The sequence below is a fragment of the Bubalus kerabau genome, chromosome 1, assembly GCF_029407905.1.
Source record: "Bubalus kerabau isolate K-KA32 ecotype Philippines breed swamp buffalo chromosome 1, PCC_UOA_SB_1v2, whole genome shotgun sequence".
Taxonomy (NCBI): Eukaryota; Metazoa; Chordata; class Mammalia; order Artiodactyla; family Bovidae; genus Bubalus; species Bubalus kerabau.
The window spans coordinates 44725124-44738374 of NC_073624.1; the positions used below are offsets into that span (position 1 = coordinate 44725124).

The window sequence follows — 13251 nt, forward strand, 5'->3', positions numbered from 1 at the left end:
ATCTGTAAATTGGAGCCCACAGACCACACTTCAAGATTCACCTGGAGGAGGGTCTTAGAACCAAATACTGTACTGATTTTAAGTGTATCTTCTTTCTCTAAGTTTCTCTAAGGATTAGTTGGTAATAGTTATTACTTTTGCTTCACACCAACAAAGTAGATTAGAATAAAAGTACAAAAATAATGATGGGGCTTTATTATTCACAGAAAAACATGCTGACAGACACATACTCCTAAATGCTCTCAGAGGGTTGGGAGTGAGGTTTAGAACATGAACACATTTTACCAAAATTCCCCAGATTATTCTTGATGTGAATTACATAATTTTAAGATGAATTATATATTGCAGATATTAAATTTATTTTTATGTTATGACATTTATGAAGAAATACTGGCAGGAACATATGAATGTGTGTTACCTTTAGCTAATGATACTGTACTGAGAAACAACAGGATCAGCAAACTGGTCTCAAACATAACAGATTCAGTCTGGTGATACAGGACTATGAATCTGTTTGCAGTACCATCTTATAGAATACATGCTTCCAAAATGTTTATTAGCATACTTTAAAATCACTCTGCCATTATTAAACATCAGTTTTGAAATTATAGCCATCCATAATTCACGTATTTGAGATAGATCAGATGATTACCATTCTAGTCTAACTTTGTTAATTTGTAAAGGGGGACAGAACCTTACAATGCACCTTTTTCCAGCAAACTTCAAATTGAAAATATTACCTGCTATGGTAATGCACTTTTTAGTACTACACACCATGTACAAAGAAAAACAGGCAAGATAGGTACAGAAAGAGGAAACCTCCTTTTGTTGGCCCTCAAACCGAGTGAAGTTCTGAAATGTAGAGATGATCTCTGACTTACAATGGATACCTGTATGTTCTTACTTTGTAAATAAAGTTGCTAGTATGAAGTGACATTAAAAAGCTTGTCAATAAGTGAATTCTTCCTAACTGTACTCCCAGAAGAGTACATGCAAATCTACTTTGGAACATAGCAATATAGCTTATACTATATAAACGTTTAATGACTTTTCTTTTTAGATTTTTATAATTGACTGAGGTTTTATTATAATACATCTCCAGTTTTTTGCAAATGAAGATGACTTGCTCCAAATAGTCCAGGTAGTAAATAGCTAGAATTTGAACTCGAAAGCCATGCTTTGCTGCCTGTAAGATTTTCTAGAACAAATCTGATTGTTAACCATTTTGTGTGTATGTGTGTGTTTTACTTGATCTTCAAGTGATCAAATGAAATTAAGGAAATCAAGAAAAATCAATGATCTGATTTTTTAGATGTTGCAAACAGTTCTGGAGAATCAACTTGCCTAAAGAATGTAGAGCTTAATTTGACTAAATCTTGATTCCAGATCCTTTAAATTTGACCTGAAAACTTCCCTTCCTGGAATATTTTTTGATATTCTCATATGTTTGGATATTTTAGTGTAGCCACTATTTTATCTTGTTGCCTCTATTTTATCTTGTTGGTTACTTAACTTTTTGGTTCATCTCAAGCTGTAATCTGCTTGGGGACAGAAGTTGAAACTTAAAGACTAATTTAAAAGTTGATAAATTTATAAGATATTGCTACCTTTTTTACTGAGTTAAAACAAGGCTAATGAGTAAATTTAATTTCATGGAAACACAGGTGACTGGAACACTGAATTATAAACTTTCTGAAAAGTCACATACTGATTTTTCTTCAAAAAGAAATGATTTGTACTGTAATTCTAATGCTGTCTATGGCTTCCTCTAACTTTTCTCCTTTTTTATAGAATTTGCTTCCTGAACAACAACAAAAAAAATCCAATGATATATTTACCTGATACAAGAGCAAGGACAGGATAGGAAACTTAGCATTTAGTTTTTCATGAAGCATAATTATTAAAAGAGATTAAACCTAGAAATCATGCTTTTCTGTGTTAGTCTTTAATATTTAAGGATTAGGAAATAAAATATTCCACAAACTTAACCAACCTGTATGAACAATGTATGAACCTGTATGAACAATGAAATTACTCACACTGAGGTCTAGAATATACTCCAGTCTTTGAGTTGCATAAGTGAAGATATAAGTTTGTATATCTTGATAATGAATGATAGATGTTTCAACACCAGAAGGGTTTTTCATCATAGCCGAAGCCATTTTATAATGTAGAAGTTCCTTTTTCCTATTTTAAGTAATGAAAGTCCATTCTTAAGAATATGTTGTCCAACAACTAAAACACTCTCAGGATTTGTTACTTGTCTGTGATTTATACTGACTCCACCTTCTGTAATCATCCGATACCTAAAAATAGAAATGTTTAGTAACTAAATAAATCTAATCATTGTTGACCACTCCCAACAATACACATATATCATTATTTCATTTAAATTTCAAAGGCTAATTGAAACCATTTAGCACTGAATTGTTATCTTCATATTTGCTAGATTCTGCCTCCCCTTTAGTTCTTCTAAAGGAACAGATGGAATAAATTCAACTAAAATTTTAAAACAGGCTGAGCAACCCCACTATGCCCCTCAAATAAGATGATACAGACTGAGTATGAGAGAGGCTGTGTGAATCTGTATACTTAGGGCCTCTGATCTTGTGATCTTCTCAAACTGACTATCCCTGAGCCAACTGATCCCAGCGTATTTATACAATTGTGGCCCCTTAAACCAATTCTCTAATGCTGGAGAAAAAACTTACCAGGTTAGACTTCATAAGACAGTACAGTAATACTGTACAGAAAATTTAAGTTATTTTCAGCAATAAGTACTCTCAGTTTTCACTTTATTCTCAGACTAACCTAACATCTATAAGGAATGAGATGCCATTATCAGGAAAACACCATCTCTGGAAACATGCTGTGAAATATAACTTTGAACCTAAAAGTTAAATAACCTTACCCTCGGGGACCATCTGGAATGGCATTTGCTTTGCGGCACGTATCTAGGACACTTGTTCCAGGGTCAAGAACTAATTCAGAAAATGAAGCTTCTTTAAACAATTCTTTTAACTCTTGATCAGACATGACTTCCAGCGCATCTATGCTGCTGTGATAAAGGGCTTGTGTACACCTGGAAAACATGTTTTGAGAACCACATCACGTTGACAGCTTATACAGACATGTGTTCTACTACCCAATAACCAATTATGAAGTACCCATTATATTCCAGATGGGAAGTTTTTCAAACAGCAACATTTATCTTGTATAATTTATAAGCTTAATTCAGGACAATCTTTTTTCCTAGTAAATGAAGGCTAGTATTTTAAACTGGTTAACACTGACAGTCCTTGTTAGTGGTAAAAGGTAACTCTAAAACCGTGGCTCCAAATGTTCTGCAGTCTCTTAACTAATTAATCAAGTGATCTTTATTCTACAAGGTCACCTTTTAGCAGACGCCAGCCCTTCTTGTCCATGAACAAGCTTTGTTACTTCCGCAGCAAGTCGCTTCTGAGGACCCCGCTTTTCTGGCTCTGTGACATGCAGCTGCATGATGTGGTCAATCTCTGGAAGAGGCAGAAAAGTGAAGAGCTTCAGGTATCTTTGGGGTGAAAAAAACAAAAAAAGCCTGTTAGAGTTATATAACATACCTAGTTTTTGTCTCCCTCCTCTATTTTAGACTATGGAATAAACATGCAGAAATGTACCAAAAATATGACAACACCAAAAATACAACATCACCCCGATTGAAGATTCAATTTTGCCATCTTTGTTTCAGATACTTCCTTTTTAAAAGCAATAGTCTAGATATAGATGACCCCATCCCCATCATATATATTCTTCTTGCTCCAGAGACATCATCAAAAATGCTCAGCTGGATGACTCACAAGCTGGAATCAAGATTGCTGGGAGAAATAACAACCTCAGCTATGCAGATGATACCACCCTAATGGCAGAAAGTGAAGAGGAACTAAAGAGCTTGATGAGGGTGAAAAAGGAGAATGAAGAAGCTGGCTTAAAACTCAGCTTTCAAAAAATGAAGATCATGGCATCTGGTCCCATCAGATAGATGTAGAAACAATGGAAACAGTGATAAACTATTTTCTTGGGCTCCAAAATCACTGCAGATGGTGACTGCAGCCATGAAGTTTAAAAGACACTTGCTCCTTGGAAGAAAAGCTATGATAGTGTATTAAACCTAGATAGCGTATTAAAAAGCAAAGACGTCACTTGCCCACAAAAATCTGTATAGTCAAAGCTGTGGTTTTTCCAGTAGTCATGTATGGCTGTTAAGAGTTGGACCATAAAGAAGGCTAAGCACAGAAGAATTGATAACTTTAAAATTGTGCTGGAGAAGACTCTTGAGAGTCCCTTGGACAGAAAGGAGATCAAATCAGTCAATCCTAAAGGAAAACACTGAATATTCATTGGAAGGACTGATGCTGAGGCTCCAATACCTGATGCAAAGAGCAAACTCACTGGAAAAGACCCTGATGTTGGGAAAGATTGAGGGCAGGAGGAGAAGGAGGCAACAGAGGATGAGATGGTAGGATGGCATCACTGACTCAATGGACATAAGTCTGAGCAAACTCCAGGAGATAGTGAAGGGCAGGAAAGCCTGGCGTGCTACATTCAGAGGGCTGCAGAGTCAGACACGACTTTGCAACTGAACAACAATAACAGATACACAACAGTGCTCCTAGCCAAGGAAGCACAATTGTATCACGTCCCCTCACCCTTCAAGGTAACCACTCTCCCGACTTTGATGGTAATCACTACCTTATTTATATTTTTACCATCTCAGTGTGCCTCCCTAAACAGCGTCACTTAGTTTTGCCTTTTTTTAGACTTTATATAAACAGAATCATTACTCTGGCAAATCAGATTTCCTTGGTGGCTCAGATGGTAAAGTGTTTGCCTACAATGTGGGAGACCTGGGTTTGATCCCTGGGTCAGGAAGATCCTCTGGAGAAAGAAATGGCAACCCACTCCAGTACTCTTGCCTGGAAAATCCCATGGACAGAAGAGCCTGGTAGGCTACAGTCCACGAGGTCGCAAAGAGTCGGACACGACTGAGTGACTTCACTCACTGGCTTGTCATGATGCTGGCAATGCACCCATGTTGCTGTGTGTGCAGCTGCTGAATACAGCATTCCACATTAAAGATAGTTCACAATGTATTTATTTTGGTGTGGATATTTTGTGTTGTTCCTACTCCTGGACAGTAGTTAATGGTGCTGCTACGACTATTCCCATGTATTTCTCTTGGTGCACTAATCTGTCAGGGATGTGCCCAGGAGAGGGACTGCTGGTATTAACACAAGTCATAAATGTATTCTACTGAGTAGGTACAGCCACATATTTTTCCAAGTGGTTCTATATGTATAATGTAAGTGCTTGACATTAAACTTCTCACTGCTTAATGCCAAAGTATCCATTTCAAAGGCTGATCTCAAATAAACAACTGCCAATTGTATGTCATCAGTTCAGTTCAGTCGCTCAGTCGTGTCCGACTTTGCAACCCCCTGAACCACAGCACGCCAGGCCTCCCTGTCCATCACTAACTCCCAGAATTCACCCACCAACTAGGTAAGGAACCAGGCTACCCCCACTGATGAAAATCCCCTTTAGAAAACCCTGGGTAACTGAGATAACTGACTGCCTGAATGACCCCTCTCCAGCCTTCCCACTCCCTGTTTTCCCTGTTTTAAATTAGCCAGTGAAGAGTGAACCTGCAGAATCCTAGTCACCCCAATAAAGGCAGAGCCCTGGGTGGGTCCTCCCTGCCTTTCTATCCTTGACTCACTGTGTGCCTGTGCCCTTTGGAAACTAAGTAATACATTTTATTTTTTAAGGTTCCCTGATGATTGTTGCTGAGGCGTGTCTTATAGTCATAAGGACCACAAGTCTAGTCTAGTCACAAGTTTGGCTCTGGCCAAGGAGAAGGCAGTGGCATCCCACTCCAGTACTCTTGCCTGGAAAATCCCATGGGTGGAGGAGCCTGGTAGGCTACAGTCCATGGGGTCGCTAGGAGTCGGACACGACTGAGCAACTTCACCTTCACTTTCACTTTCATGCATTGGAGAAGGAAATGGCAACCCACTCCAGTGTTCTTGCCTAGAGAATCCCAGGGACGGAGGAGCCTGGTGGGCTGCCGTCTATGGGGTCACACAGAGTCAGACATGACTGAAGTGACTTAGCAGTAGCAGCAAGGAAATGTCTGTGGGGGCTCCCACAAGTAGTATGGGCCCAGGTGAGGGCCACCCCCTACCCCCTACCAGGCATTTCTAGCTGACGGTAACACTACCGACAGGTTGAGGCCCACATAACTGGCAAAGGCATAGTTGGCAGGACTGCATGACTGCCGTTTAGCTTTGACTAGTTTACTAGCTGGCTAACCCAGATGGATAACATATTTGCAAGGGTAGCAATGTATGCTGGAGGTCCATAATGCTATTATGTCTTTTGCATATTGCCTCATGTTACCTCAGTATTCATCCCAAAATGTCACTGCTGCCACAATTCAACAATATCTGCAGTATTGTGATCAACAATCAAAGTCATATCCTCTAGTGAGGTGATCAGACCACCAATTATAAAAGCTTTGATTGACTACTAATGTACATGAAGGTCCTTCACATCTCAGGGTAAGGAGACCTAAAGAGAGTGGAGTGGATCCCAAGGCTATTATCACTGCCCAACCTGAGGCTCTGAGTGCAAGGCAAAGAAAAGGATACTCACATATGTGAGGAGGAAAGAGACCTGCCCTGTGAGTGAGTCATACTGGGACTACACTTCCTAACCTGGATAAATGGAACAACCCAACAACAGAAAAAGAGCAGAGCAAAGAAAAGGAAATACAGCTGAGGCGTGCTGTTCCTCTGTCCCCTAAACCCGATGGGATACCATGGGTTCAGTATCTGGTGTGATGTTGAACAATGGATAAATATAAATGCTCAGAACATCTTGTGCCAATGCCTTGTAAGACCCCTGAGGAGGTACAGCAGCTCCTTGATAAATCAGAACCCCTATGGAGGTTTCCTGGGTGTTGCTTATTGCTGCTGTGTACCTATATGCCAAGGCTCTAGTGTTATGCTCCAGAGGCTGAGGGCTTTCCCAAAGACCCTGTGGTAACCTGCCATTGGAGGGAGAGCCCAGTCCTGGGGAGGATGACTGCGACACCCTGAAAAGGGAGGCAGCCACCTATGAAGAAGGCTCATGAGGATGTCTTCCACAAACTTGCTGCTGACGACATGTAAGATTATGAGAATCAGGAAGTAAAAACAGATCAGACATTACACCTTAACTGAAATTCTGTGCATAAGGAAGAAAAGGAAGTTGATTGGCAATTGCAGGTTTTTAGAACCTAAATTGTTACTCATGGCTGCTGAAATGCATCAGCTGGCTGGTATCTAAAGATCCTAAAATCTATAACCTTCTCAGAGATCTATCTGTCCAGGATATATGTTTCCTTCCTCTAAGAAACCAAAGATCTTGAGTCCCCTCAGATTTCCCCTTATGGGACAGAATAAACCAACATGCCTCATAAGATACCCCTGCCACCACTGGAAAGGCTGACAGGGTTATAGGCTTCCAGTGAGGATGAAGAGGGAGAAGAAAGGAAGGCAGATGATCCTAGACCCACCAGTATTCGTACCAGGGCCCTCCCTTGCCTCATCTGGACATTTATTGCCTGACTGGGCCCGTCCTTCCACCACGGTGATTACTGCTAAAGGCCTGTCTCCTGCTGTGCAAAACTGGCATGGTCCAATTGGTTTATCATTTCTATGACCAGAGGGACTTAAATGACCCCCTCTTCATTCTAACCTTGAGTCTCTTTGACCCTAAGTCCAGAGAATTCATTTTACAAGGTGCTCTGTCTAATCATGGGGTAATGCTTGTGCATTTTACTGGGTCTGTCAAAACCATTCAAAGGGCACTGGAGACCACTGACAGGGTTCCTAGACATGGAGGAAATCACTCATCATTAAGCCGCCAGTACACTCAGGTACAACGTGTACTAGCCCTTTTCATGTTCTGGAGGCAACACATCTCTCACCTCTTACCAATTCTTTGCCACAGTCACATGCAAGGCACCACCTTTCACTGGGGCGAGCCCAACAATACATTTGGGAAGCTGCCCAGCAGGCAGGCCAATGAGCCTTACCTTTAGTCCCATCTGGCTCCACATTCCAAGTCAGTACTTGACCATATCTGATTATGTCTCCTTGGAGTCTCTGGACCAAATATAAGTCTACTTGATTTCCTATGGATTTTGGATTAAGTGGCTAACCCCAAAGGATTCTACCAGGATCTTTTAGAAACTGAGGCCCTAAACAGCCCCTAACCAATACAACCACCTAATGCCCTGGGTTAGAGATGCCTCCTTGGTAAAATTAAAATGGTACCTTCAGGAGAGGGCTAACCTGGATATCAAGGCCTTTAAAAATTACAGGAGAATGGAGCTTCCCTCATGATCAGCTTCTTGCCTAAGAGCCTTTTGGAGTTGGTAGTGGTGAGAGTGGCTTGGAGAGTCCCTTGGGACCAACTGTCTGAGATGGACAGGGAGTCCATATTCTTAACCAATGACAGCACCACCACTGTATGTATGCACTGCAGCTAGCTGGAGGACTGCAGCATTTCCCCTGGTCTCAGGGGCCTCTCTAGCTGAAGAAGGCAGTCCTGACTCAGCCCAACTGGCAGAACTTGTAGCTGTTCACTTAGCCCTTGAAAGTGTAAGTCGCTCAGTCATGTTCAGCTCTTTGCAACCCCATGGACTATGCAGTCCATGGAATTCTCCAAGCCTGAAGACTGGAGCTGTTCCCTTCTCCAGGGGATCTTCCCAACACAGGGATCGAACCCAGGTCTCCTGCATTGCAGGTGCATTCTTTACCAGCTGAGCCGCCAGGGAAGCCCTTAGTAAGCCAAAAAAAGAGAATGTTGGCAGATCTACATTTTCATAGACTCCTGGGCTACTGCTAATGACCTCGTGGTTTGGTCTGGCCAATGGCTAAGGGACAATTTTCTCATATAAGACAAGCCCATTTGGCCCAAACCTGGAAGGAGTCCCTAGTTCCTATCATTGCTACTCATGTTTCTGTTCAAACTACCTGCTCTGTGTGTGCGTGCTAAGTCATTTCAGTCATGTCTGACTCTTTGCAACCCTATGGACTGTAGCCCACCACTTTCCTCTGTCTAAGGGATTCTCCTGGCAAGAATACTAGCACCACCTGCTCTATGCTGGAAGCCATTTCAACAGTACTGCAGACTGTTGCAGTACTGAGCCCACCACACTATACCCAGCACACACCCTACCAGCTCAAAAAAATGGGCTCTCAATTCCTTGGGTCACTAAGGAATTCAGGCCTTAACAGCTTGGGCTCTAGTGAGCAGACTCACCATCATCTTCTTGGCAACAGCCAAAGTTGTAACAGATGATTGTAGTCTCTGTTCCCAAACCAATGGAGGATATTCAGATGGGGACATATTCCCAGGGGAGACCAACCATGTTCCCACTGGCAGTTAATTTCACTGAACACTTCCTTTTTCTCCTGGGGCCTCCAGATACGCCTCCACAGTCATGGGACTTCTCTGGATGATGCAAATCTCTTGCCTCAGTAAATTTATTTTTGTTCCCTTTGGATTGCCAGGCATTACTGACTCTGACCCACTTTACCTCTCCAGAGACTAAACAATGGGCTTTCCAACATAATATTTTTTGGAATTTCCATCTAGGTTATAGCCCCAGGCATCTGGCCTCACTAAGCACCATCAACCTCCTTAAAGAGATACTCCTGAAATTACTCTCAGGTAACTGGTCCCCAAAATGGACCAAACTCTTGCTCATTTTGCTTAATTCTCACTTCTTGGGCCTTCACATCCTATATACCAACTATTATACACTCACCCAAATCTCACTGTTGGTCCCCTCTGGCAATCCTTAAGATATGCTCTGAGAGAACTTTGTTTTCCTACTCAATAGTGGTTTCTCATGTTCTGTAGTAAAGTCTTAGATATTTAAAAAAATTAAAGAATTATTCCTAAATTATTTTTGATGATCATTATGTCAGATGGCATTTTTTGGGAAAAATTCATTTTCTTTGTTGCAGGTGTATTTCTCATTAATTTATATTCTTCCAAGAGTTTGACATATTATGAAACAATGAGAAAAATCACTTAAAAAAAGGATCTTCTTTTATGTTAAAGAAAAGGAGCTTTAGAGACAATGGTAAAATAAAAGTCAAGTTTATGATGAAAGGAGTAAAAAACTAGAATATGCACGCAATAATCCTGCTAGATGTAGATCACAAACTTGGCTCTAACCTTTTTAGCACCCACAGTAGTTTTCTGCTTTAACCAACAGTGTTTAACTACAGTGTTACAGTGATGTACTGCCTTAAATAGAATCTATGTTAAAATAAACAAAAAACCCAAAAAACTATGAAGGGATGAAGGGTGCAGAGTCAATGACTAAAATTGTATCATGAGGTTAATGAACTTAATTTTTCTCAGCACACAATTATTAAGAACTCACCTTTCTACCAAATCATCTTGTTGCCTGAGAAAAAACTGATACAATTCAAATGGTGATGTCTTATCTCTGTTTAGCCAAACAGCATTGCCAGCAGACTTGCCCAGTTTCGCTCCAGTTGTACTTGTAATTAGAGGAACAGAGATTCCAAACACATCTTCTCCAGTCAACCTATGAATAAAGAATAACTTTATTATGTGCTTCAAGCTCAAGTGGTGGCAGGTTCTGCTAATTATTCTGATTTCAGTGTGGTTTTTTGTTCTAAGAAACCTTCCTTAATCTTCTAAACCAGGATTCTTGTCCATCTTTCTGCTTTCACAGCACCCTATTTTGACATTTGTCATTCTGAACTGCAACTGAACCAGTGACTCTGGGCAAGCCAAGGGGAAATGCCACATAATTGGGGCCTAGAAATTTTTAAAGGTTGGGTGGGAAGAGAAGAGAAAACTAGGTAAAGGTGTGGTCAGGTAGAGACACTAAAAGAGGTATTTTAAAGGATTTTTAAAATGAGTAGCATATGAGCTGGCTCTGTATTTCATCTCCCTCTAGAAAATGCCATTAAAGATATATTATTCACAAATATTTGGTGTTGAAAAAATTTTTTCTCGATGCCAACCAATGACTAACACTTAGCTTCAAGGAAGGTGCAGAGCAAAAGCAGAAACTATTCAAGGCGGTCCAGTCACGGTCAGGTTACAAACAGTCTTTCAAATTAGAAACACAGAAAAGCTTCTTAGAAGCAGCAAACATACAATCTGAATCCTGGCTGCTGCTGCTGGTAAGTCGCTTCAGTCGTGTCCGACTCTGTGCGACCCCATAGACGGCAGCCCACCAGGCTCCCCCGTCCCTGGGATTTTCCAGGCAAGAACACTGGAGTGGGTTGCCATTTCCTTCTCCAATGCATGAAAGTGAAAAGTGAAAGTGAAGTTGTTCAGTAGTGTCTGACTAGTGGGGTCTATTTCCTTCAGAGCTCTAGAATATATCCCATACCGAATATCATTAATTCAGCACTTTAGTTCTCATTAGCCAGTGACATAAAATTAACCCCATTAGACTCTTAGGGGAAATAAAAGAGCTGAAACAAAGGGCGTCACTCCACAATACTGACAGTGCATTACAGGCTATTTGTGTGTAACTTATTTGACCTGAGATTTCTCCCGGCCTACAGGCGCTTACTTGTGGATGAACTCGTATCCAGACATGATATTGCCCAGCTGATCTGATCCACCCAGCTGGACACGGCATCCATAATGCTGGAACAGGTAGTAGAAATCATAGGCCTGGAGCACCTGGTATAAAAACTCGGCCAAACTCATGCCTCCGGAGCTCTTGAGCCGAGTCTGCACACTCAGCCTGCTTAGCAGCGTTCCCATGCGGAAGTGGCCACCCACTGCCGCTAGGAAGTCCACCAGGTCCTGCTTCTGGTACCACGCCGAATTGTCCAGCACGGTGAAGCTGCCCCAGGTCCGCCCATTTGCAAAGAGCTGCTGGTGATTAGCAGCCAGGGCCTTTAGCCCTTGACTCAGGGCACGGGCGTTCCTTTGCACGCTCTCCGCATCCAGCGCCTCGCGCTCCTTGGTACGACCGCTTGGGTCTCCCAGGCGCGCCGTGGCACCTCCCACCAGCGCGATCACGTTGTGGCCCGCTCGCTGGAAATGAAAAAGGCCCAAAAGCGCCAGCAGATGCCCGACATGAAGCGAGTCGGCCGTGGGGTCGAAGCCGCAGTAGATGGTCTGGGGAAATTTCCCTCCCGTGCCGCGGTCGAAGAGCTCTGGGAGCTCTGTCTTTGTACCCTTCTCGGGGAAGAATTCCTTGAACAGACCCCGAGCCTTCTGCACCGCCAGCAACCCTTGAGCGGCCGAGTGGGCCTCACGCAGCCCCAAGGGCAAGACTCCTGACAGGCCTTGGGTACCAAGCCACTGGCTCCGAGAAATGCACCGCAACATGGGCGCCGCCATCTTGGCGGCGGCACGAAAGGAATGCTGGGACCTTAGAGGCCCACCACACCCCTCAGTTCCCGCCTCTTGAAATTCCTACAGAATTTGTCGGTGTGTTTCTGCGCATGCCCAGCTGAGGCGGAGCGGTTACTTAGTTACTGATACCTCAGCCTTGGAGTTCTGACTTCCTGGGTGGGGTTTCGGCCAAAAGTCGGGTAACCGTAAGTTCCGTCGAACTTACTTTCCTCCTTGGTAACGTGGATGTGTTTATAATAGTTCCTACTTCAGAAAGCTGATGTGAGCATTAAGAATTAAGACTTAAGAGTTCTAAAATATTATTTTTTGTTTAAACTTAAATTACCGTTTTCTTGTCACCTAAGAAAAGTCGTGATGCTTTGAAATCTTGGTCCTATGCAAAAATTTTTTCACAGAGGTTGTGAGAGGTTAGGAATTGGTTTAACCTCATGGAGAAATACTGAGGTGGCTTGGAGATGCAATCAGTTTCCTAATGCTGATTCCCAAAAGGATGGGAACACTTCAGTCACCAGTATTTATTAGCTTCTCCAGGAGGTGGCAGTCTCGTCTAAGCTATCAGTTCAGTTCAGTTCAGTCGCTCAGTCGTGTCCGACTCTTGCGACCCCACTGAATTAAATGCAAAAGGCCCTGTTTAATTCGTTTACTTCAATTACAGGTAACCAAGTGGGGCACAGACTTTATTTTTCTGGGCTCCAAAATCACTACAGATGGTGACTGCAGCCATGAAATTAAAAGACGCTTACTCCTTGGAAGGAAAGTGATGACCAACCTAGATAGCATATTGAAAAGCAGAGATAT

At 42.2% G+C, this 13251-nt stretch overlaps 1 protein-coding gene across 1 annotated transcript; it reads right to left on the reverse strand.

Moving 5' to 3' along the window:
- Positions 1–172: 172 nt before the first annotated feature.
- On the reverse strand, positions 173–12536 carry YARS2 (tyrosyl-tRNA synthetase 2). The gene is made up of 5 exons (XM_055573828.1): positions 11657–12536; positions 10484–10651; positions 3395–3550; positions 2912–3082; positions 173–2306 (listed from the first exon to the last, which is right to left on the reverse strand). Exons 1-5 carry the CDS (start codon positions 12436–12438, stop codon positions 2147–2149), a joined length of 1437 nt encoding a protein of 478 aa, XP_055429803.1. The 5' UTR covers positions 12439–12536; the 3' UTR covers positions 173–2146.
- Positions 12537–13251: the final 715 nt, after the last annotated feature.